Source organism: Sphaerodactylus townsendi, linkage group LG01, assembly GCF_021028975.2.
Source record: "Sphaerodactylus townsendi isolate TG3544 linkage group LG01, MPM_Stown_v2.3, whole genome shotgun sequence".
NCBI classification, from domain to species: domain Eukaryota; kingdom Metazoa; phylum Chordata; class Lepidosauria; order Squamata; family Sphaerodactylidae; genus Sphaerodactylus; species Sphaerodactylus townsendi.
In genome coordinates, this window is record NC_059425.1 from 84,142,846 (window position 1) to 84,169,570 (window position 26,725).

A 26,725-nucleotide genomic window follows, 5' to 3' on the forward strand; every position below is an offset into this window, starting at 1 on the left:
CCATCTTCCATTGCTGCCAATAGGCTTTGGCGATTTCCTCACTGACGATTAATCCCAGGATAGTCACTCGAAATATCGAGGTTTCGTCACGTTTTCCCCACTGCCGAACCTTGGAACACAGATAAATCCTGCCTCTGTCACTCCCCCCCCCCCCACATCCTGCATCTCTCCTGTACCTGGTTGCTTGTGCAACTTTTTTGGCAAAACACATTACCAATCCGCATCGGTGTCATGTACCTGGTTGCTTGTGCAACCTTTTGTACCTGGTTGCTTGTGCAACTTTTGGGCAAAACACGTTACCAATCCGCATTGGTGGGGAGGTTCGGGGGCCTGATGTCGTTAAATTTCCACCATTCACAGTGATGCAAAAGCTGCCAGCCAATCAAAGCATGGTGGCCTGTGCGTGATGCGCCCGGTTATTTGTTTTTGTCACGTTTGGTTTTGTTTCGCTCAGCTTCTTCTGTTTCGGTCTAACGTTTAACCTCTCTAATGAGAGAACGAGAGCAGGGGGACGCTCGGTATAATGTTTAAACTCAAGGGGATACCTTGCTCACGGTCTCACATCTTCACCGGCTGACATGAAAACTTCCCACCCCAACATGACAGCCTATCACGAGAGACCCACCAAGCCGATCACGCAGCAGTGGGGATTGTTGCATTTCTGGAATCTGATGCAGGCCTACAAGTCTTCCCTGGAAAAATTAGATCACTGTAAAAGTGCCTGTTAGAAGCAGACAGAACTATCTTGTTGTTGGTATCCCCAAGTGTTCATGTTTATGTGCAATCAGGCAGTTCAGGCCTGTAGGGCTTCAATGTAATGATTTCACACATACAAAGTAGGACACATCCCAGCTGGTCTTTGTAACAGAACTAGGCTGTCATATGTAAAATACTCATTATATGGGACTCTAGGAGTTGCAGTTATCTACCTTGTTGCTGCAGCATGTCTTCAACTCTGCAGATATTTTGATTGACTGAGACTAATAGTCAGTACACAGTTAATGAGTGTTCCTATGAGGGAGGAGGATACTGGTGGACTTGGCAAGTGGCCAGTGCTCACATGGAAATACATGGCTTTCAACTGTTTGCTGCTATTAGCTGAGAATTCCCTTCCTCTTTTCCTCACAGTGGCTTGCTTCTTCTGAAGTTGAGCATGAGACTAAGAGGAAGAATTTTCCAGTGTACCGATGAGGGGCTAGAAATTAGTTGGTGACAGGTGGAGATTGTTTCTTGCTGCCATGATCCCACTCCCTGCATAGGTGTGTTCATTCTACCACCACTTAATTTCTGAAAGGAGCTATAATGATTGTTTAGCCTCTATGCATAAGCTAGTGTTCACACAAACCGCACAAGCACATTGCTCTGATACAAACACAGCACTGTATACTCCTTCTCATGGGCAGATATTCTCATGGGCAGTTGTCAAGTATGGATCAGCTCTAAATACTGGGTAATTATGGAATAATTCACATTGCAATTTATGTTGCATTCAGATTACCACAATGTAAACAAAATAACAGGATACAATGACTTAACTTAGTCCTCATGATATCAGCATTACTATGTTGAATGTGGGTGAACCAGAAAAACTGTATTCTGAGCTAAATGAGAACATTTGATAGTTTCAGGTGCCTTTCAATTTTGATTGATTTCAAACCATGATCATAGCCCTCTTCCTGTTACAGTGAACACTTGTACAATCTGCATGCACATGCCTACATCAGTTTGAAAGAGCCAACTTGTATTCACTTTATAAATGGAACTGAGGACCAGTACCTGGATAAATCTGGGGTTTCAATCACATGTTCAGTAGTACATGCATTGAATGATAATTCATCAATGCACACATGGAAACAGGTGTACCCTGCACACAAATTATACATGTGCCTACTTTAACTTGTGAACCAGGCTAGTATATATGATAGATGTTATACTATTAAATGACAAGTTCCGTTTTTTTTTCAAAAAACTCTGTAAGTCTTCTCTTTCAATAAAAAGCCTGAGAATTCTAAATTCTCAAGTAAGGCTAAGACATTTTGCCACATGATGCAGGATATCCAAATTATGCTGCATTGTGATAGAACATTGAATAACAATCAGTTTGTATACTTCAGTGTGATTCAAAAGTTGTCTATTCAGGTGACTACCTCACTCTTCTTCATGGTGGAACCAGCCATGAGTCAACATTTGTAATAGAGAGGAATGTACCAGTATTCCTTATGAACAAACTAATGATGCTAAATTTATCTTATGTTCTTGCGGAAAAGAAGGTCATGAAAAGAAATACAAGATACTTCACAAAGTGAGACAACAAAATTGAGAACAAAAGAAAAGATACCAAGTACTAATAATTTTTGGAAGATACACTGAACTAATCTCAACTGTGGAGGCCATAGTGAAGTTTGAAAAGCAGACTTTATTTAGAAGGCACATTTTATTAGTACTGGGTTGTATAGCTTTTTGCTATTTATGAATATTTCCATTTGCGTGCATTGTACTTTCCCCGTGGCTGCTTGGCTTCAAGTAAAAAAAAAAGCTTTACTTTTCTACAGTCTGTTGAGATGAACAACATTAACAACAAACTACTAGACAAATTGCCCTGTTTAAAAAACAACAAACTACCACCATGACACAGCATTAATCAAGGCCAGATGTGGCAGGTACAAGGTAGAAAAACAAACATATGGAGGTTCCTAATACCCTGTTTGTTAATGGTGTGCCCTTTCAGCTGCCAAATTAAAAATTAGGTATTGCTTTCAATTCTAAGGTTTTCACTTGTCACCTTGCTGTCATCAAATTCTTAATTTGTATTTATTTAAAGTAACTGCTGCTATCAGGTTTTTAATGGGGTTAAGTTATATTTTTGTACTTATATGCTGCCACTGAGAACAGCTATATTGTGAGCCACCTCGAGCCCTTCGGGGGTGAGGCGGCCTATAAATCTAACAAATAAAAAATAATAATAAAATAAATAAATGTCTTTATGCCAATATAGCCCATGTCATTATCATGTTCCCATTTTATTTTCATTGGAACATTTGGTCTTCAGGGCGGAGGGAGTAAGAGCTCACTAAGCATAAACAGTTGGTAAATATGCTCATATGTTACCAACCAAAAGAGCCCCATCCCCTCAGTTCATCCAGCCTGCAGCAGGAAAGACCCAGAACTTGACTGACAGAACTAATAATTTCCTTGCAGGTGTGTGGCAAGCCCAACAAGGGAGAAATGGAATATTAGAATTTCTCCTTTAACTGCTGGTATAACAAAAGGATTTCTCAGGCTGTGAGTTATGCTGTGGTTCAAGATATGGCTTAAAACTCTTTCCCCTCAGTTGGTCTGTCCTGCAGCAGGAGAGAGAATGTCCAGAGCTTGACGCAGGGAACTGATAATTTTGTTACAAGCCCAAGCTGGGAAAAAAACTGCAGTGGGAGCCACAGGAGAGCAGTTGGGAAAGAAGCAGCCTACACTACTTGTTAACATTTTGGACTTTCTTTTCTTCTTCTTTGTATTATGGGACACTGTGTGGTATTTGCCATTGTTCTGAGTGCCCTTCCTGAAGGGCACTGAAGATCCTGCCTACTTCAGTTGTTCTATGTTCATAGTCAATGTGATTTAGTTTCACTTCTAGTTGTAAAGTTATGTTTATATTAAATGTTTGTTGCCTTGAATGTAATTCTTGAATTTGTTTACCAAACCACAAGGGTTCTGTTGTTTCATTGATTTTGAACTCCCACCTCCCACCATAATTCTCCAATAGAGATCTATGTAGCCAGGTTTCTGCTGGGATACACCAGCACAAAGGCTGAAAATTCAAATAGTGTTTTATGTTTTTAAAAGATAGATTTTTGGTTTGTTTTAGCTACATTTTTTGTTTGACATGTTTCCTAATCTCTTCTAGATATGCAAATCCAACTGTGGAAGCATTACTGACTCTGATATCCTTAGATGAAAGCATTGCCTTGGCACGAAAGCAAAAAAAACAGACTCTTGTAGGGAGACTGCAGAAGAATTCATAAGCAAAACATTTCATGGCTATCACAATTGCAAAGGTTTTGATTTCAAATGATTTCAACATATCACTTTTCCTGAGGATTTCTGACTCAATACAGAACTCTTTTTCCCGCGTGCTTTTCTTTTCTTTTAAAATACAGTTGGGTATTTAATTTGAGTAACACAATAATGCTGACAAAGTAAATACAAACAATAACAATGCTGCACACTTTATATAGTACAGTTATTTATTGAATGTACCTGCTAAATTTGAAAAGCTTACTTTTAAGTCAGCTTGCCAAATAAGCAACAAGCTGGCAAGTAAGGTTTTTATTTCAATGGTCTAAGGTGGCCGCAGTCAGTTACAGGTCACTCTCCCCATACAATGCTGATGAAAATGAGGTATAATCCAGAGCTCCAGGAACAGCACCAGGACCCTTGTACGCTGGCATCCGTTTGATACAGTACTGAGCTTGCTCAGGTGGCAGCTCTCGAAGCAACTCATCAGCAAGAATATATGACTGCAGAGTTTTAAAATGAGAAGTTTAGTTTTCCTTGCAATTGCTCACAATCAGAAAAAAAATCTGAAATATTTCTGATGCAAACCATATGGAGATAATATTACACGAATGAGGAAAAAAAGCTAGGGGAATCTGTTATGCCACACATTACTTAATATAATGAGCTGGGACCTTTTCCTACCAGATTTGCTAAGGTATATCTCATTTATTACCAGGCTCTAATAAGCAGTGTAAATGATTTTCACATGCTATGTGATACTTTTTGATTGCTCAGTAATCCATATTGTAGACTAGAGGAATTGTGTATTGTGCAAAATCCTGCACAGTTGCACGATCTTCTTTGCTTCCCACATTACACAGTTGGATGTTTGTGACAGAAATCTGGCCCAAGCTTGAATATTTAACAAATAGTGAAAGTATTTGAGAGTCAAACCAGAGAAGATACTGGGACAGATATGAACAGATCTACTGCAGATTTTTAAATAGGAAGATGGGTTGAGCTGGACCAGGGCTACTTTCCCCCACCTTTTTACAAATTCAGTCAGCCTCACAGAATGTCTATTTGCCCATGGGGCACATACAGACACTATGCCCGTGGTGGCGAACCTATGGCACTCCAGATGTTCATGGACTACAATTCCCATCAACCTCTGCCAGCAAGGGCTGATGGGAATTGTAGTTCATGAACATCTGGAGTGCCATAGGTTCGCCACCACTGCACTATGCAGTTATCTTATTTGCAGCTGTGGCAGCTATGAGGTGGGGTGGGGAAGGTTCTGAGGCAACCCCCACCCTTGCATCTCCTATAGATTCTTTAAACTACCCACAATAAAATAAAAAGGGGGGTATGAATTTTCATTAAAGGATTGGTAGCATGCAAGCTATGTGTTCCCAAAAGGTCTCATATTTGGAAAGCTGCTAGATCAAGGTCATACCTATTTGTCAGGTAAGTAGAAATAACTTTGTCCTAGGTATTTAACTAGACAGGCAAGACACAGATGGAATAAATGACAAACATTTATTTAAATGAAAATAAAATAATAGGGTAAGTGATTGTGGGCAGCTTCAAAATATGAAGTAAAACTGGCTCTCAACTTCATTCCTCCAAAAGTGAATAAGAGTAACTTTTTCCTTGCCTTCATTACTTGTGGTACCCCAAAGATTTGAATCTCAATTTCTATCCCACAATTCCCTGTGCTTGACAAAAAGAAAAAAAAACAAGGCTCTAAACTTATCTCCTCCCTCCCTCAATGATTTCAGCCACAAGAGAGCAATATCAATGACGTCGCTAGGGGAGGCACTGGAGGGGGGCTGGAGCCCTGGGCACCACATCCTAAAGGTACACAGCAGGGCAGTGCCCTCCTTGCAACTGCACCCCATCCTGAATTCCAGAAAGTTTTGGCAGGGGTACTGTTGAAAGCCAGAGAGCAAAGCTCACCCCACCCCCAATCTTCAACTGGAGATCAGGAATGACAAGGGCCTTTGCCAGGATCAGACTGAACACAGGCACTGTCGAGCCTCTAGCTTTATACTGTGGCTTTGCTCCTAACTTCCACCTGACTGGGGATGGAGCTTAGGGTGGTACCAACAGAATAAAGCTAGAGGCTCAACATCACTTGTGCTCAGTCTGAGCCTGGTAGCATTAAGCTTCTGCACTCATGAATATTTTCTGACATACTTCTTAAATTTAGAGACCTAAAGCATTTAGTCACACTTCTAGTATTTCTTTATGCTGTTGCTCCATGAAAGCAAAAGACGCTGCAAACAGCCACACTCCCAGCATATGGAAGATCTATTGCTTAGACACAAAGATAAAAGAAACCAACCTTATCTGAAGCGAGGATTCTGAAAGAAGCAATCACTTGTTCAGCAGTATCAGTGTCTGCAGTTTCTCTGGTCATGAAGTCAATAAAAGATTGGAAGGAGATGGTTCCTTGACTATTGGGATCAACCAGGGCCATGGTTCGGGCAAACTCTGCTTCACCCTTAGATACAATTCAGAATTAGTTATGAAAGTAATAATACAAGACAAGTTAGCATACAAGATTATCTGAATGCCAAATGTCTCATTATTACTGTTTGTGTACACTTAAATATGAAGAAAATATTTCATAGCTATGGCCACAATCAGGTAAATAGTTAAATAGCAATTATTAAGTCAACTGAAATGAAACACTGCGTTGCAATGTAGGGCCGTTTCCGCACGGTGGCGGAAACGGCGAGGTCGGCGCATTGCGCGCCGACCTGAAGACGCTGGGACCGTCTGCATGGACGGTCCTTGAAGCAGCTGGGCAGCCGGCGCCGCGGAGCGCCGGCGCCCAGCCGACCCGGCCTGTCCCCGGGCCTCCGGCGCGTCGCCGAGGCCTGGAGACCGCTTGGCCCCTGGCTTGCCGCCTGAAGCAGGCGCGCAGGGCCAGAGGCGTGTCCCCAGGCCTCGGCGAATCGCCGGAGGCCCGGGAGAAGGTGAGTGCGGTGGGGGAGGCGGCATGAAGCCGCTGCCGTTCGCTCGGCAGCGGCTTCATGCCGGCGTTTCCCCAAAAAGAGCGCTGGGAAGCGCTCTGGGGAAACGCCGCCTTCAGGCCGGCCGGGCGGCGCGAGGGCGGCGCGGCTGCGTTGCAGCTGCGCCCCCCGTGCGAATGGCGGCCTGGAGACGGTGTTTTTACCGTCTCCAGGCCGCCATGAATTGCCCGTGCAGAAACGGCCTAAGGCTGAATTGAGGCATAGAAACCATAGCAAAAGACAATAAATCATTACCCTGAGCCCTTCAGGGATAGGGCGGTATATTAAATCAAATAAATAATAATAATAATACCCCTCCAAGTTTAATAGTTTTTAAAATACAGAGTTGACCCAAATTGAAAAAAATGTATAACATTGTCTATTCATATGCTCTTGATGTCATATAAAATACTTAGATATTTGGATGAGTTACTGTTACACCAATGAATAATTGTATTTTTAAAATCTAGGATCTGAGGAGTGTAAAGACCATACTGGAGATCCTGCTATGGCACCTATAATAAAATATACTGTCCTGATAACACATCATTGTATTCTAAATTTCATACCAAATCATAACCCATTGAAATTAAGCAAGCTCTGAAATCATCATGGTCCATAAGCCCGTTCTTCTTCTGTTGATGGGAAGGAATACATGGAACACAACAGCAAGAGTTGAGGTACCAGAAGTGGGTGGCCATCACCATTTTCATTAAGAAAGCGATCATCAAATAGTTAGGATTTTCATTTAAGGACAGGTCAAAGGAGATCCATCAGTTTTAAAAGACAAAGAACAGATATAAACAAACAAATCCGCAGAAATAATGGTAGAACAGAAACACACACACACAGAGAACAGACCCAGAGAAAAGAGAAAGGAAAAAGATTAATATTCTTAAATAAGCCAGTGTCACTTATCTCAAGCTGCCTTTGTTGTGAAGATGCTATTATTTTCTCAGATAGTAAGGTATGGAACATTATTGAAAAAGTTACACCTACTAGACAATGCCTATTACATTCCTAATGAGGCATATCCTCCAAGTTAATGAACCCTTTCAAAATAATATGGATTTAACATTCAAATAAGTTCTCAGTGGAAGTGTGTTCCTTATTACATTCTACTATTTTAAAATGAGAAACTCTTATAGAAGGATTTTATTTCACAAAGAGGGAAGAAAGGAATAAAAGCTATCAAACTCATCCATTACATAGGGATGAGTTATTACAATGCTAGCACACATGGGCTTAACAAAAAAGAGTGACATTAGTCCTCTCTAGGAATTATCAGAAACGAAGAAAATGTTCTGCTAATGTCAGCGTTTTTAAAAATTTTATTTCTTTTCTCCAGCAAGCTGTAGCATTCCCGGTGAAATCAGTGTTAAGAGGCAGATGGAAAACCTGTACTGTTCTCCTGGGAAAGAAGGCTTGATCCCGCTGGCTTCCAGTTACCTATGAAGCTACATTTGACAGAAACTAATGACACTTGCATGTTTCATATGGCAATGGTAACAATTGCTAGCACTGAATTTTCCAAATACATAATATTGTATTCTGAATTATTAGAAAATGTACTCCCACATAAAAGCATTACCTTGAAAGAAGTCATCTAGACCATGAAGAACAGGTGATTGATTCCAGACTGGCAGCCATATAATAAATGATGAACAAATCCACATTTTGTTGTGAGAATAAACGGTCCTCTCTCATACACACAAACACTTCCTTGGTATTACAATCTAATTTAGGCAGCCCAGTGTCAGGGAAATCAGAACCAAGATAATAATTGGCTGTGCTGTACATAAGTATTTAAAGCCAATTTTTCAGGCAAGATCTTAATTTTATGGCTCTTTACTGATTGCCCTTCACTAAATTAAACTGAGGAATTCTTTTATTTTTCTGCATAAGTACCTCATCCAGCACTCTTGGAAACAATAGACTTAATTAGATTACAAGCAATTTGATTTTGGAGCTCTTTCTAAATAATGCGGGCATTTCCACAGGCAAGATATCCTCACTCTACGAAGCCGAAGACTTCAGAGATGTAGATTGACCAGGCAGCCATAGACCACTGTATAACCTTACCCATTCATTCATTTTTTTCTCAGCCTGAGGAACAGACATCTAGGTACAAAGTCAATTCTTCCATTTTGTGCTTTGTACAGGATGATGGTAAAAAGAATGACAGAGAATGACTACAAAGAACCCTTGCAAAACATTAAATAAAGGAGATTTGCTACTCACTAGTGAACTTCAGTAGTCATTGTCTGTCATTCCTTTTAGTAATTACCCCAAAATCTAACATATTATTGCTACAAAAAGCAGTGGGAATGGTGTAAGTTGATGAACAGGAGTTGAAGAGTTGTTGAGGGAATGTGACAGAAGATCTTTAGCAGTTTGTGAAGCTGATATGGAATGTAGGTGAATGCTAAGGATATCATGCACAGATGGGATAGAATTTGGAAAGTTGTCAGTTAATATGGAAGTCTTTTTGAAGTTAGAACTAATAGTAATCACCACAATGTTGATTCTATCAACTGATAGAATGTGACCCCAGCATTATACTTCGCTGAAGTTTATACTCACAAATTAGGTGTTTTCAGCCTGTCAGGTTCTGACTCCTGAGGATCAGAGACTGGGGCTGCCATACCTTCAAGTGCCCTTTTTGTAGCAGGTCAGTTGTCGTGGCAGGAGACCAGATGTTGCTCACCTACGCTCCTCTTGTCTTCACTGCATGCCTCCTTCCTGTACCATTTAGGAGAGGTCTGTCGTGTCCTTGGTTGCCTGGAGCCCTGTCTTTCAAAGCTGTGTCTAGGCGTGGATCTACCCAGGTTCCACCAATGTCCTCCAAAAATGGGGCAAGGACAATGGGGGAGCTTGAATACTTGAGAACCACATCAAAGAGGAAAGGATGGCCTGAGGAATCAGAATGCTAAAACTCCGGAGTTTAGGGAATTCTGGAGGGGGAGATTTGGGAGAAGTCCCCTGTAATCCCCACACCATTATGATTCCTCTAGGGCATCCAGCTTTTTGGTGTATGATTTCCTTTTCATTAAATCCCATTCCAAGAAATATGTTTAGTGGAAAATTATTGTATTTCATTCTATAAATAATTTTAATTATGTGACATTCTTACAAGGAAGACTTTAAGGAAGGTCACTGTTTTAACTTTAAATTAAAACCTCACTTTACAATCCATGTAAAATAGTTATTTCAGTCACCTTAATAGCTTATAATATGCAGTTTATATAGATTTTAACAACATGGCACAATCCTAGCCCTGAAATGGGTCTTTAATCTATCAACATAGTAAATTTTGTGATTTTAAAACCTCATTTAACAATTATAGGGTGAGAAGCCACCTAATATGGCTTACTGCAGTCCTTGAGCTCCATATCAACCAGTATCTGCAGATCAGCATATAGACTGTTTGCCAAGATATGAGAGTAATGGGGAGGAGCTAAATCATGACAAATGTGCAGGGGACAAGAACAGTATCAAAGGTATAATTAGGTAATTCTAAAAAATATGAAATATTTAGCTCTCATACTGGTATAGAAGTGAAAAACAGTTGAGAAATTGTATTGTTGAAGGCTTTCACGGCCGGAATCACTGGGTTGCTATGTGGTTTCCGGGCTATATGGCCGTGTTCTAGCAGCATTCTCTCCTGACGTTTCACCTGCATCTGTGGCTGGCATTCAGATCCCCTGAAGATGCCAGCCACAGATGCAGGCGAAACATCAGGAGAGAATGCTGCTAGAACACGGCCATACAGCCCGGAAACCACACAGTACCCCAGTTGAGAAACTGTTTATCCAAAAATAAGAAATTTGAGATTATTCTGGGGTATTTCTAGGCTAGAGACAAGGTGTCTGAACAGGAGGTAGTCTTGCAGATATATAGATCTCTTTTATACCTGGTTGCTGAAGAGTTATTATATACTTCCGAACTTTGTGTCTGTGTTCAAAAGTATATCTTTTTTAAAAACACAGCAGATAAACATACAGATGCTTTAGGTTAAAATAAAAAGGAAAGCGATTACTATACCCTGTCAAAGTGATTAAATGATGCTCGGAATTCATTCATTTGCTGCTGTGTGATGCCTTTGGCATCCCTTGTGAGGATCTGATTCCCAACTTCATTGATGGTCCGTGCAATGGTGGTCAATAACAGCTCCCATCCAACGCGTATATGCTGTAGCAGAAGGGCACGGGGAAAGATGTGTTTTAAGGACATGCCAGGAGAAACAGTAGAAAGATTGACTGAAAATACACTTTTTAAAATATGACACCTCAGAGGAGTTACCGCATAATGCCAATAGATTGTTATAACTGTACAGTTGTCCCTTCCACATCTCTGGGGTTAAGGTCACAGCGGCCCTCGCAATGTGGCAAATCATATAAAATAGTGAGTGGTGGGGCTACAGATTTTTGGGGCAACGTGTGTGGCGGAAGCTATTCAGCAGTTTCTTTACATCGGTTCCGCAAGCAGTGGACAGCAACATTGGCGGCGGCAGCCTGTAAAGGTTTCAGTGGTGTTGATGAGAAGGGCAGCCGCCTAACCTTGAGTACATTCCACAGCCCGGGCGATGGGCCAGTTTCATCGGCGGAGACTTTATCTCTGCGCGGGAGATGAGGTCTCCGTTCCCATGGGAAGCCGGGAGGGGGATGGGATGGATAGAGTTATAACCTGTGCTTCTGGCGGGAAGTGTCATTCCTGCCACTGCGTGTACTTGAGCTTTCTAAGATGTCTGAATAAACGGTCTTTTTCACCAAAGAGCCTTTTATTTCTGCTTCTATGGAATTCCTTACATTGTGGCAGGAATCCTAATTCATCTATATCCCTAGTGCAGTGGACCTCTGGTGTCTCGGCATGGAGAGGTTGGATGTTTTTGGGGAAGGTGCGGTAGCCCCCAAAGAGGGCTCCGACCTTTCCCTTCTGGATCTGGAGGAACCGGCGGGAGAACGGGTCTCGCTGGTGACTCTTTCCGCCCCTCGTATCAGCACGAAGTCTTCCTTTACTCCGCTGGAACGAGGGACGTGGACGACCACCATGGAGACTTTGGCATGAGTCGTTTGAGCTTTGTCTATGGATCGAAATGCCTGTGGATCGGATCTCTACCCGTTTTCGTATGGATTACAAACCTCAGATGCAACCTGTCATGGAGGAGACGGGCCTGACCACCTTTCATGCGGCAACCCAGGAGTCCATTGAACGCATTCCTGGACTCGTATTCTGGTAATGCTCCCAAAGAACCACCGTGGCACAGCACTGGGGCCCGTCCGAAGGACACTGGGACTAAACCTGGGATTGGGAGGGTATCCGCATTACCGTCTTCCGATCGGACCCCCCTGATCCCGGGTCAGCGGCTGCACCTGAGGTGCCCCGGGGAGCCACCGGTGGCTACGATGTCTCCGATGTCTCGCTTCCAGACGACGAAGAGTCCGAAGAAAGCCTGCACTCCCAGCCGGATCTGTTCCTCTCCCATCGAAGAGAACTGGGATGAGGAAGTGGGCCGACTGCGAGATGCCCAAGAAGCATGGACCCGTGAACGCCAGCTATGGGAGGAGGAACGGGCACAGCTGCAGCAAGAGCGAAAACCTGCAGAGGGACCGGGAACAGCAACGCCAAAGAAGTCCAACTTCGAGCTGGACCGTGCCAAAGATGCGCTCCAACGACAATATGCGCAGAATCTGTCAGTTCATGATAAGGTCCTGGAACGCTCCAAACTGGATTTACAGCGGCAACGCCGCTGCTTCAGGCCTAACGACGCAAAGTGAGCTTACTGAAGCTATTAACCGGGACGAACTGGCTAAATTGGAACGAGAAAAAGCAGCTCTGCATGCGCACCAGGATGCATTGACCCGCAAGGAGAGAGAGCTGGCTGCCTTGGAGAGGGAACTGAGGGAAGCAGCAGACCAGGAAGCCCCAAGTTGGAGTCTACGCTGTCACTGATACTGCCGGCACCAGAGGGGCGACGCTGTTGGGCCCTGCCACCTTCCAAGGACCAGCTCCCACCGGAACGCCAGCGGCACCGGCATTAATACCGCCACCGATCCCGCCCCCCCGTGCAACCGCTGCCCGCCCAACCTGCTCAACTCTGCGCATCCGCCGCCTGCAGGCGCCAAGAGCCGTGGAAAGGGGTTACTACAGGCCCCCGATACCTGCCCGCTTTTGATGGGACCGCTTCCAAACTCCCCTACTTCATCTTACAACTCGATGCCCACTTGGAGGGACTATGATGATTTATACCGGTCTGAGCGTGAAAAAATACGGGACATCGGCTCAGTCCTGGATGGGGCAGCAGCCGACTGGTTTGTGACTCTTTTGGATTTGCAAGATGAAGACTCTCGTGACGGGTGCCCGCATCCCTCCAAGCCTTAAGAGCGCGCTTCCAAGATCCGGGCGCCGAAAATGAAGCTATCCACACCATCAAAACTATCCAGCAGGGCAACCGCTCATTTGCAGAATTTGCCCGTGAATTTCGTCGCGGCGGCTGCTCGACTCCCTCCTGAGTGGCCTGGAACGCATGAAATGCGAATACTTCTCGGATGCTGTTGACGGCAAGCTGCGTGAAACGGTGTTTTAATTCGGGTCCCTCGCGACTATTGCTGATTGGATCCAGTTGGGATCCCAAGTGGCGTCTCGCTTGGAATACCGCGTGCCGGAGGCCGCCTACCAAAACCTGCCACTGCGCCCACCAAGCCAAGCTTCCAGCCGCCCCTACCGAGACCACCTCTGGCGCCGTGCGCCGACTGGGATTGTGTTCCTTTACTGCGGAGGACCAGGTCATCTAGCCGCCAACTGTCCGAAGAAACAAAGACCAACCGCTTCCAGCCACGCGCACCCCATCTGCCAAGCCACCACGCCAAATCGGGGCCGCCCCCGACGGGCTCATCTAAAGCGGTCATCGAAGTGACCCAGAGGAGGGGAAGCAGCTGTTTGCCTTTCTTCAGCCCCCATGGACGTGGGTCCGACTCCTGACGCGGTGAGTGAAGGCGAAGCGCTCCCATTACTGTCCAAGCGTTTCTGGCCAACCCCGCTAAGCATACTCGCATTATCGCCTCGCTCCCTGTGGATGCTGGCTGCTCGATTGCTTAATGCGGCCCCAGGTGGCAGAGGAGCTAGGTCTGGACCAAATTCCCCTGGCTAAGCCCATACCATTCACCCAAATGGACGGCAGCCCTCTCGGGAACGAAGGACCGCCCAGTTCAAAACACAACCGGTTCTCCTCCGTTGCGCCGACCATTGGGAAAAAATTAGTTTTATTTTGGCGCCAGTGGCCAAACACTCCATAGTTCTGGGCATGCCATGGTTATTGTTACATGAACCAAAGTTCATTTTGGAAAGAAAGGATCCTAGAATTCACTGACCCTCCCTGCGTGAACACATGAATTGGGAAAGCCCAACTCCTTCTGGACACACACCCTCCCTGGCTTCATCAGCGATTGCTCCCGATTCTATTGGCATCCCACCTGCGTACCAAGATCTAGCCAGAGTTTTTCAGGAGCAAGAATGCGATCAGTTGCCACCCCATAGAGACACTGACTGCAAAATCGTTATACAGCCGCGGGCGCAACTGCCCAAGGGTAGAATCTACCGTATGAGTCCCAATGAGGAGAAGGAACTTCGTGCCTTCTTGGACAAGAACCTCGCTCGCGGGTTCATACGGCGGGCTACCAAACACACACACGCTGCTCTCGTTTTGTTTGTAAAAAAGAAAGATGGGTCTCACGGCTTTGCACAGATTATCGAGGTCTCAATGCAGTCTCTCTGTCCAATAAATACCCTTTGCCTTTGATCAAGGACCTTTTAGATGCATTGGGCAAAGGGCGTATCTTTACTAAATTAGACTTGAGGAGAAGCTTACTACAGGGTCAGAATTGCTGAAGGCTATGAACACTTGATCATGCGTTTAACACAAAGTTTGGACAGTTTGAATACTTAATAATGCCATTCGGGTTAAGTGGGGCCCCCGGGGCTTTTATGGCCCTTATCAACGAAGTTCTCCATGATTTATTGTACAAGGGAGTTGTGGTATACTTAGATGACGTTTTAATTTATTCACAAACCATGGAAGAGCATGAAGCATTGGTTCGAACTATTGAAACGCTTGCTCGACAACTCTCTCTTTGCCAAACTCTCCAAATGCTGTTTCCACCAGACCTCTATTGACTATTTGGGTTGCGGATCTCCCGAGGGCTTAAAATGGATCCTGCTAAAATTGACGCAGTCCTCCAATGGCCTGCCCCCACCAACCGTAAAGAACTCCAATCTTTTCTGGGGTTTGCTAATTTCTATCGTGACTTCATACCCCAATTCGCTGAACTGACTCTCCCTCTCACAGACCTCTTACGCACTAAGGGTAAAGATCCACTGTCCGCCAAGCCCGGGGCCCCCCTTTCCTGGTCTGAAGAATGTCAAACAGCCTTTCAGCTCTTAAAGTCTGCTTTTACCACCGAACCCATCCTAAAACACCCTGACCCAGATCTCCCGTTTGTGGTTCACGTGGATGCCTCGGACAAAGCGCTTGGGGCAGCCCTGTTGCAGAAAAATAAAGATGGTAGACTGGTTCCGTGTGCTTATTTATCAAAGAAATTCTCCGGTGCTGAACTCAACTGGACTGTGGGAGATAAAGAGCTACGCGCCATCAAAGTAGCACTCTCCACTTGGCGCCACTGGCTGGAGGGGGCTAAACACCCCTTTCAGGTTTGGTCGGATCACAAAAACCTGGCCGCTCTTTCTACCCCCCTCAAGATGTCCGCAAAACAACTCCGTTGGGCCGATTTCTTCTCTCGTTTCTCTTTCACAGTCCATTTTTTCCCCGGGAAAACCAATAAACTGGCTGACGCGCTTCTCAAGGCCTACCCGGGAGGTGGAGCTGCCTTACGAGACATTCCACGACTGTTCTCTCCCCTCCCAGTTGGGGCTGGCTGTCACCCGATCTCAGACGCCCACTCCTCCTTCACCACACCCATTCCCAGTCTCTGCTCTCCTTTCCTGCGGGAACTCGAGGGAGGCGGGGCTGCACGAGCCTCCAGCGGAGGGAAGGTGATTCCCAATTGCGCTTGGAGAATGGGGTTTGGCGGAGGGGGGAGTGTTGCACGCGCCTCCTCGCCTCCGCAAGCAGGTTCTTGAAGCCTGCCACGATGCCCGCTCGGCTGGACATTTTGGCTTTCTGAAAACTCTGCATTTAGCCCGCCGTCAATTCTGGTGGCGCGCAATGCGCAAAGACATTGAGGCGTATATTAAAGGTTGCTCTGTCTGTGCAGAAGCCAAAAACATTCCGGGAAAGCCCCATGGGCTGTTGAAACCTCTCCCGGTGGCCTCCCGCCCCTGGGAAGTCATCTCCATGGATTTTATTACAGATTTACCGGAGAGCCATGGCAACACGGTCTTATGGGTAGTGGTGGACTTATTTTCTAAACAAGCCCATTTTATTCCGTGTGCTTCCATCCCCTCCGCTCCTAAGTTAGCGCGACTGTTCATTCAACATGTTTACCGTCTACACTCCGCCACTTAAGGTGGTCTCCCAATCGCTGCCCCCAATTCATTTCAAGGTTCTGGAAGGCTTTTTTAGGGTTGTTAGGGGCCGCCCGGGCGTCGCCGCCTACCACGTTCAAAGTGACGGTGAGTCGGAGAGAACTAACAGAACCCTAGAGCAGTATTTACGTTGTTACACCAACTACCACCAAGACAATTGGTGCGAAGCTCATTCCGTTTATGGAGTACGCCTATAACAATGCGGTTCATAGCAGTACAAAGAAAACCCCTTTGAAATTGTGTCTGGTCGCTTCCTTCCCGCCATTACCGCAACTACCCGCGACAGCTTTGGATCCTCCAGAGTTTCAACAATGGATTTCATCCCCTAGCCGAGGGGTGGAAGTCGGGTCCAGACCGCCTTACAACAGGCTAAGGACTCCCCAAAGCTGCAAGCGGATAAGCCCCGCCGGATTTCCCTCTGCGGTGGGCGCTTGGGTGTATTTGTCTACCAAAAATCTCAGAGACGTGCATAAATTTTCCAAACTAGGCAAAAGATTCGTGGGACCTTTTCAGATTACTAAAGTGATTAATGATGTCACTGCCCGACTGGATTTTGCCTTAACTCTCTTAGTAACATTCATCCTGTCTTCCATTTCCAGTTTACTCAAGGAGGCTCCCCGCCTCGATGCTTGGCACGACCCGCGGAGAGACCCCCACCGACTACTATTATTGATGGCCACAAGCACTACGAAATTGACGCCATCCTGGACTCTCGCTTTAATCGCAAACGCTTGCAATATTTAGTCTCTTGGGTGGGATATTCCTCTGGGTATAATCAATGGGTTTATTCCGAAAATATTGACGCCCCCACCCTTATTTCTGCTTTCCACCGCCTTTCCGCATAAACCTGGGGGGGAGGGGTCTTCTTTAAGGGAGGCAGAGTGTAAAGGTTTCAGTGGTGTTGATGAGAAGGGCAGCCGCCTAACCTTGAGTACATTCCACAGCCCGGGCGATGGGCCAGTTTCATCGGCGGAGACTTTATCTCTGCGCGGGAGATGAGGTCTCCGTTCCCATGGGAAGCCGGGAGGGGGATGGGATGGATAGAGTTATAACCTGTGCTTCTGGCGGGAAGTGTCATTCCTGCCACTGCGTGTACTTGAGCTTTCTAAGATGTCTGAATAAACGGTCTTTTTCACCAAAGAGCCTTTTATTTCTGCTTCTATGGAATTCCTTACACAGCCACTTGACAGCGGTGGACATGGAGGGATTTTCATCAGCAGCCCCCCTTATGGTACCGGGGTCAGGTTTGCGGGGGTTCTTTGAGGGATGCTCATGTCGGGGTGGGGTCTGGCACCAACCCGCAATCTGTCGAAACTGTGATGTGGAAAGTTGCAATGTGGGAGGGACAACTGTTTTGCACTAAAGTGATCTAGCAATTGACAATATTTTTTAAGTTCCTCCTAGAAAACCCTCCATTTGGAAAAGTACCAGAAGTCATTTAAACACTGGTTGTTTTCTCTATCTTTCCTGTCAGCTTTCCCAACCCTTCTGTCATGCCACTGTTATGCCTCCGTCCTCCCTCCCCCCCCCCCTCCGCAACTGATAGCTCCTCTGAGGAAGCCCCTGCTGCAGCTGACAGTTTGCCTGAGAAAGGGTTAATGGAGCCTTGGAGAGAGAGACCAGCTGAACTAGTAGAGTCTGAACTCACACAGGCTTCTGGCTTAGAACTAATCAGTAGGACTAAGGAAGATGCTAGCAGCTTTGGGTCTCCAAATGCAAGCCTGTGTTGCAGACGGAGATTGAGAGTGGCCTTAAAGGAGAGATGCCGCAAACTAAAGTGAGAAGATCACCAATTTCATGCTTAAGCTCCTTAAGAACTCTTGGGTGAATGCAATCTGGGCCAGGGGATTTGGTCGCATTTAGTTTATCAATGCCTGCCAGAACTTCTGCCTTGTCGACCACTATCTTTGCTAGTTCCTCAGATTTGCCTCCTAAGAAGCTTGGTTCAGGTGCAGGAATTGTCCTCACCTCCTCTTGGTTGAAGACAGATGGAAAGAATTCATTCAGTTTCTCTGCAATCTCCCTGTTATCCTTTAGCACACCTTTTGTTCATTCATCATCTAATGGGCCTACCTCTTCCCTAGCAGGCTTTCTACTTTTGATGTACTTGAAGAACTGAAGAACTATATGGATATGTGTCCTGAGATGGCAGTCAGGCCATGCTTCAAGGGCAGGCCCATCACTCAGGACTTTATCACTCATCCTCCCTTGGGGCCTCATGGGCCTGCTCCAGGCAGCTGTGGAGCCAAACACTGCTGCTGCACACTAAATAAGGAACCCATTTCTGGGCCAGGGAAAGGGTCTCATTTTCCCTGCTGATACAGAATTATGACACAACACTCACCCATCATACCTACCCAAGTGGATGCGACTGGGAGGGGGCTGGAGTAGTGGAAACTCTGGGGTACAGAAGTGCAGCATAGAGCTGCCCCAAACCACAGGCAGCAAGGTTTCTTCCAGGAACCACAAGGGCAAGCTGTGGTGCTGGGGAAGGATCCAGGGAGCCAGTGGGGAAGCAGGGAGGCGGCAACAAGGGCAAGCGGAGGTCTGGCAAGATAGGTTATTCTTCAGCATTGTGAGGGACTAAGGAGGCAGGTTCAGAGGGGGGGGTTCAGGAGTTGGTGGGGAAAATGCCCAAGTGACAAGGAGTCTGTGTAGTGGAGCCAAGGATGGGTGGGCTTGTTCCTGGCCCAAGGCCTTGATTGGGGGAGCAGGTCAAGAGGTGGGGCTAGTTCTATAAGAGGGAGGCTGAGAGATGGGCCAGGTAAGACTATGGCAACCAGTTCCTGGAGCTGGGGAATTTGGTGTGCGAAGATGGAGAGGCGTGAGCACTCCTCCCTCGCTTTTGAGGCCATAGGGAGCTGGAGGAGCCAACCAAAGTAAGGGCAAAGGAATTCGCCCAAGCATCAGGAGCACCACAATATACTTCGGCCATGTTGAATTTTACATGTCTATAAGATGGAGATAATTCTAGAATATTTGAAGGACAGCTGTTAGGATTGTTGAATGAGAACTGTTTCATGATGTTTTAAAAAAATTATCATTATCATCTTCCAGTCTACACATGGGTATGATGGGTGAGTGTTGTTGCATACCCTTGATTTTTTTTAAAATCCCAGAAGAAAGAACGATTAAAATAATGGAATGTTAAAACTGCTGTACATTTCATACTCAAACGGCAAAGAAAGAACTTCACGCTTACCTCCATAGTATAATTAGTATGCTTATTATCAAACACCAAAGCCTCTTGTAGCAGTTGATGATCTCCTTCCAGTTTGTCAATGTTGTGTTTGTAGTTGATGAAATTTTGCTCATTTTGCTTCAGTTGATTCATCTGGTCCTCCAAGGGCCCTCCAATATCAACAGAGCTTCGAGCAATTTCCTGCCACAAGATGGAGAGGAGGGAGAAATTAATTACCACATTTGTAGTTAAAAAATCCACAATAAAATTTTCCCTCACATGTCTGTATACAAAATAAGAGTTATAATAATAACAATTGCTGACAAACAAACTGCCTGACTACCTCTAAAACAATGGTCTTCAAATGTTCCAAAGATGGAAACCAGCAGCAGCAGGCGGCAACTGAAGTGCATGCTTTGGCATTACAGGTGATACCAGAGTCACATGACAGGAAGAGGTGGAACCAGGTGCCTGTAGCATATGGCAGTCTTCTCTACTGTTCAGGGGCCTTGACTTGCAGTTTCTTTCATTATGCAAGCAAAAAGAATTGGGGAGTGTGACAACCTTGCTACATTCAGGTGCATTAGCAGCTGGTTGTTACAAAAAGCAACCAAATATACAGCAGCTCTGCATATAACAGGTAGAACTCTCAATGGAGAATAAATATCAGCATCTCCATATTTCTGTTTTCTCCCATTCTTAGCATAAGTACCTCCCAAAAAGGCAGTCCTGAATTTGGGGGGAGGGGCGGGGGGAGGTTGTCTTACAGAATTTTTACTGGACATAACAGTAACCTGTATGTATAGGTAAGATGTCCTCCCTTTTTTATGGCATACCAGGAAAAAAAACTGGCCTAATAAATACTGTATTACTGTTCTCTCCGTTCTACACAAGTTCATCTATTGTTGGTCCATTTTCCTGTGCTGTCTCTGGGCCTTCAGTTAAGCAGCTCCCATGATTGAAACAGCCTCCCAAGGCTATCTATCCTTTCTTCCTAAGTCACTTAGCAAAACCACGTTAGCAAGTAGTACCACATGACTCTGCCCATTCTATCCCCAATATTCTATCACCAACGTCTGACATTTATGTCAATTTTTCCCACATCCCTGGCTTCTCTTAAATTGCAACCGCTGCCCCCACCAGACAGCATGTCACTACTCTGTTCTCTCCAATACTCTGCTACCACAAAGTAAGGAAACTAATGCTAGTGTAAAATCAAAGTATTAGCTGAGGAAAAGCAGTTAGCGGAGGAAAATGCCTTTGACATTTTATATGCTCTGCCAGAAAACTATAAATATCTACCTCCATCTTGGTTTGGATCCAGGGCCCAATGACATTGGCCTGAGCAGCAAACTGACGGCGTAAACGTTCATTGGTATGCTGGCGAGCCAGTTCCTCTTGCAGCGATTGATCCCTTATAGGCACAAGTTGTTTTACCTGCAAAACAAGCAGAAATTGCACGTAACCATCTTGGTTGGATGAGGAAAAGCAATCATAAGGCAATAAGACTGGGGAAGGAGAAATGCTAAATGGGCTACATTTCCCCTTCCCCAGTTCCCACCGCAGCCGCCACCACCCACATGACACTGTTGAGCTTTTTGGAGGGTTTAAAAAAGCAGTAATTGATATGTCGATATAATGGTTTATCACTATGCCAATCATCAGTAAGGACATGAGACACCAGTATGTGGGTTAACTAGCTTATTCCTGGCTGATCGAACTCAGATAAACATTCCAGAATTAATGTTTGTTGCTGTTAACAATCAGCCTCTAATAACTACCAACCCTAGCTCCACACTTAGTGCTTCATTTCATTTATACTCATCTGCACATTTAGCAGTATCAAGAAGTGTTAAACTTCATCTCCCCTCCCACCCCGCATGGGCCTCGCTAGCAACTAAGGGCTCTGTGGCCTAACAAATCAAAAGACTAGACTTAGTTAGAAGAAGAAGAAGAAGAAGAAGAAGAAGAAGAAGAAGAAGAAGAAGAAGAAGAAGAAGAAGAAGAAGAAGAAGAAGAGGAAGAGGAAGAGGAAGAGGAAGAGGAAGAGGAAGAGGAAGAGGAAGAGGAAGAGGAAGAGGAAGAGGAAGAGGAAGAGGAAGAGGAAGAGGAAGAGTTTGGATTTATATCCCCCCTTTCTCTCCTGCAGGAGACTCAAAGGGGCTTACAATCTCCTTGCCCTTCCCCCCTCACAACAAACACCCTGTGAGGTAGGTGGGGCTGAGAGAGCTCCGAGAAGCTGTGACTAGCCCAAGGTCACCCAGCTGGCATGCGTGGGAGTGCACAGGCTAATCTGAATTCCCCAGATAAGCCTCCACAGCTCAGGTGGCAGAGCTGGGAATCAAACCCGGTTCCTCCAGATTAGATACACGAGCTCTTAACCTCCTACGCCACTGCTGCTATCACTCCCCGGGGTGCTGCAAAACATGTGAAAAAGATCCCCCTTTAGTGATGAACAAGACTATATTGAAGGAGCCCCCAAATTTCTGTTCAGTCCCTAAGAAGCTATTCCCCAGTACCCAAATCACAGCAAAAGCCTTCTGCAGAGACCAGAGAAGAAAAATGCTTCTCCAGTCACCTTGTGGTTAGATATTCTATACAAGGCAACAAATGGCTCATAAGGAACCATTAATAATGTTCTTGGGACTGACACAAAGCAGCATCTCAGTCCTACAGGCTGGAAACTATGCTACTGCTACTCTCACCCTACCTGCTATCCCACGAATCTTCACTTGAAATGTATAAAATAAATATTGTTAGTTGGCTAGAGCCCTGACCTGGATAATGCAGGATAGTCCAATCTTGTCAGATCTCAAAAGCTAAGCCCTGGCAAATATCTGGATGGGAAACCACCAAGAGATACCAGCAACACTATGCAGAGGCAGGAAATGGCAAACCTCCTCAGAACATCTCTTGCTTGAAAACCCTATGCGATCATCTTAAGTCTAATGTGACTTGATGACACAAAAAAGAAAGAAGCTGACTAGTCATCTCCCACTGCCCTCCATTATGTAAAATCAGCACTGAAACATGAGTTCAGTTTTGTAAAAAACAGCATGGCTATTCTCTCGACCCGCATGCATTTTACTAACCCCAGTGTAGCACCAGAGGTACAGTGTCCCATATTCAAGACAGGATATTGAGTTACTGGTGATGCCTAATCACCGTCTGGCTTGGTGCTATATTGGGGTTGTCAGAATATAGCATTAAGGATAAAAATCTGTTGTTCCAATTCTGGTGAATGCCCTGTTTTTCCCCACAAATGCATGACCATAAACCAATAAATATTTCTGCTGCTTTTGCTTATAGTACCTTTTCCCATTTAGTACGTATCTCATCCAGCGTGACTGTGCTGTAAGGATTGTTGACACTTATTCGGAGGCTGTAGCTGTGAATCACTTTCTCCACTTCATTATGGATTGATAATATAGCTTGCCGTTCACCATCTGCCTCAGGTAAAGTGGCTTTAAATTGTTCATGAGCCGTGATCAGACTCTGAAATCAGAAATGGGGGGCAGGGAGTTGGATGCATTATATAGTTGTATCATTACCAATATTTTGCTAAGTATCCATTTTCTCTTCCCCACAGGAATAGATGTGCAAATCCATTGAAGCCTGCAGAGCAAGTAGGCTCTGTATAAACAATGAAAAGGCAACATAACACTGTTCATTTTGCAGTTGTTAAAAACAGGGTCAAAGAAGGAAGACATCTAAACAGAGAAAGAACAGAGGCTAACTACATATTACTACGACCATACTCCATTGCTAGCTTTTAAAAAAATAAGCCAAGTTGCTTTAAGGATGCTTTTGAATAGAGTTGCAATGCATGTTTTGAACTGGGATTAAGGGAGCTACATGTGGAAGGAATAGAGAAAAAGCAGTGTGGGACATAGTCCAGTCTGTTAAAAACAAAGGAGAAAATGCCCATAATCAGAATTATCTCAAAGTCTTCCGGCAAAATACCCAGTGTGTTATGTATATTTTAACATAGTTCCCAAGAAGGGGACACAAGCAGAGGTCACCCAGACAGGTCACATGCCCACTTGCTGATTAGGTCCATGGTGACTGTGCAGAGATAATAACATGCACCAAGACAGCACTTGCTTAGCACTAAAAATAATGCCAGGGAAGAAAGGCACTTGTTGGTGTCCTCCATGTTCAAAAAAGAATGGCAAAGCATTCTTCCCTTTCTGAATGTAAGCCCTGTCAGACCTCAGAAATGCTATAGTGACCAGTTTGAGAATGGCTCTAGATTTGCTGCTTGTGAATAGGCAACAGGAGTATGCAACAAATAAGTGGCTTAACAATGGATAAGATGGGGTATAAAGATTTAAATAAAATAATTACAATTATTGAACTGAATACAATTTGAACTTTGGTCTTCCACTGGCTATTAAACCACACTGGCTTTTCTTGCCCCTAAGGTTGCCAACACTGGATTGGTAAACTCTGGAAAGAACTCCTTGGGGATGTGGGGTTCGAGGAGGGGAGGGAACTCCACAGATATGTGATGCCATAGAACAGGGAACTGATCTCAGTAAACTGGAAATAATTTGTAATTCTGGGAGATTCCCTGACATCACCTGGAAATTTGCAATCCTAATAGGCTCCTTCTATAAAGTTCTGATGATATATATACAGAATGAATACAGGATATTCCCCCCCCCCCCCGATGTATCTTTAAGTGATGAATAAGAACAAGCAATGCTTGAAACAGTCATTTATAGCACTACTTTCTTTTCACAATCAGGGTCAATTGCAGAAGAAGGAGAGACAAAGGAGCTTCAGATTTAGACATTTGTTATGTTTTGGCATTTGATAAGTTTTTTAACTTGTTTTTAAATGCACTGTCTTCTCATTTTGAAAAAAAAAAAGATTATGGCTAAGAGCCTCAAAAGATCAAAGTAACCCACTCTCTACTGATCTCTCATAAGGCCTGGTCACAGTCAAAAGGAAACATCTGCACTATCTTAGATTCACAAAGTAAAAATCATGAGCTGGTCTTACCTGGATCTCTTCTACACTATGAACAATGAACATGTCTTGTAAGTCTTCCATGGCACCTTCCATCCAGTTGTTGAATGGAGCAGCTCTCTTGCTAAACTCCAGGTGGAGCTGATCAATAGTTTCCAACAATTTCTCTGTTCTCTGCAAAGTTAAAGTGCAGTAATTAAACAAATGAATATGGAGTTTTTCTTTTTTATAAGCACATGTTCACTTTGACTCAGATTTTTGAGATGGACATCTCAATTCAACAGAATCAACCAATGTGGACAATGAAGCCAAAGGGTTCATTTCTCTCCCCCCCCCCTCTTCCTATGAAACAATCACAGTTGTGGTGCACTAGTGATTACCACAGTAGCTGCATACAATTTCTTTGCTTAATTTTTTACTGTCCATTCTCAGTTTGCCTTTGCATGTTTATGTGCATTCGTGCTTTCTGATCATCAAAGGCTGAACTGGGGTACCGTATTTCAAAAAATTTCTAATGGTTAAAGGTTAATAATCCATATGGAATAATTCATACAGTGTTTATTGATTTACAGGGCAATCCCAAGGACAATGAAATCTTAAAAGGGAGTAAGTCCAATTTAACAGACTTGTATAGAATTCTGAATAGACTTTTGAAGATTGCACTGTTAATGTTAATCAGCTTGCTGCTGATTTGTAATTAATGTTTTAATGAATGTAGTAGAATTTTTAAATTATAAAATAGTAAAACATATAAAATATATTATCCTGGAAAAAGATGGGAAAGCATGATATACACTAAAACGATTTAAACCAAGAGACTTAAGATGTAATTGTAATGATGAATATGCCTGTCATGCATCCGGTATCCAAAGGATGATGCTAGAAGCATCACTTGAGACCAGATTCAGTTAAGAGATGGCTCTTGTCCACGTTGGGAGCAAAAAGTGACAAGTCTTTTTACAAAGGATGCTCATACAGTCAAGTACATTCATCTTTGTTTGCAATTCCTTCAGGTTGTTACAACAGCTTATTTATCCCTTGCTGAAGTATGTTCCAATCGGTCATCTCAATTTTATGTGAAGTTTTGATTAGAGGGTAAGAATCCAAGGATATCACTAATGGTTGCTAAGTTCTTATCTGTGGTCTTGAGAATCCATGAACAAATTAACAAAGACATATGAGAGAACTGAACATTTTTTCTTCTGTGTATGCTTATGATACAGACTGATCTACTTCTAAATTTTGTATATTGTATTCTTTTCTGTTTGGGTCTGTAGACTGTATCGAATAAACTTATTTACATTTATTAAGTATTTCCCCTCTACCCCAAAAAACGCAATGTGTTGGGGTTTAGTGGTGCACCAAAAAATACCTGTCATGTCTACATATCAGTTCACAATAAATGGTACACCTTCCATTATAACATAATATGTTTAAAGGAGCTAATTTTTTCATTGGTCTCACCTCCAGTGCCTCCCTCCTTTTCTGAGTGAGTGTTCCCAGCCTGTCCCACTGATCACAAATCTTCTGACATCGATCATTGACACTTGCAGCATCATGGTAATCCAGTTCACTAAAGGAAAAAAGAACACATTACAGGTGGCCAAATAACACAAAATACCTGAGTACAAACCAAGTGGGTATTTTTTTTCCCTATGGGTATTTGTCTAGAGCAACTAATCACTTATTCTCCTGTTTGTAGTTTCTGAGGCAGAACAGAATTAACACCAGTACACGAATAGGTATTGTATGGAGAAATCATTTGTGGAATTTGGAGGGAAGGTGGTGGTAGTGTAAAGTGATGTCAACTAGCAGCCAACCTATGGTAACTCCATGTTTATGTACAGGATACAGATTTGAAGGACATATCCTGGGGGTAGGGGTGGGGGTGTTTTGACAATCCTGTTCCTTTAATCTGGGTCAGTGTTTTAGAGTATCTACTCCAGGGCTTGGTGTGGGCAAGAACAGGGAAGGAAAAGGTTGTACTCATTGTAGCTCCATACAGAGAAAGAACTAGCCT

General features: G+C 44.3%; 1 protein-coding gene across 1 annotated transcript in view; it reads right to left on the bottom strand.

The window, feature by feature from the left end:
• Positions 1-2,396: 2,396 nt before the first annotated feature.
• Positions 2,397-26,725, bottom strand: part of ACTN2 (actinin alpha 2) — a 76,972-nt gene continuing 52,643 nt past the window's right edge. The window contains exons 13-21 of the mRNA XM_048485691.1: positions 26,170-26,278; positions 24,739-24,879; positions 23,044-23,226; positions 21,034-21,168; positions 19,753-19,932; positions 11,055-11,201; positions 7,580-7,645; positions 6,338-6,496; positions 2,397-4,511 (exon numbers count right to left, since the gene is read on the bottom strand). Coding sequence (XP_048341648.1) covers positions 4,353-4,511; positions 6,338-6,496; positions 7,580-7,645; positions 11,055-11,201; positions 19,753-19,932; positions 21,034-21,168; positions 23,044-23,226; positions 24,739-24,879; positions 26,170-26,278 — 1,279 coding nt within the window. The 3' untranslated portion in view covers positions 2,397-4,352. The remainder of the gene's footprint in view (positions 4,512-6,337; positions 6,497-7,579; positions 7,646-11,054; positions 11,202-19,752; positions 19,933-21,033; positions 21,169-23,043; positions 23,227-24,738; positions 24,880-26,169; positions 26,279-26,725) is intronic.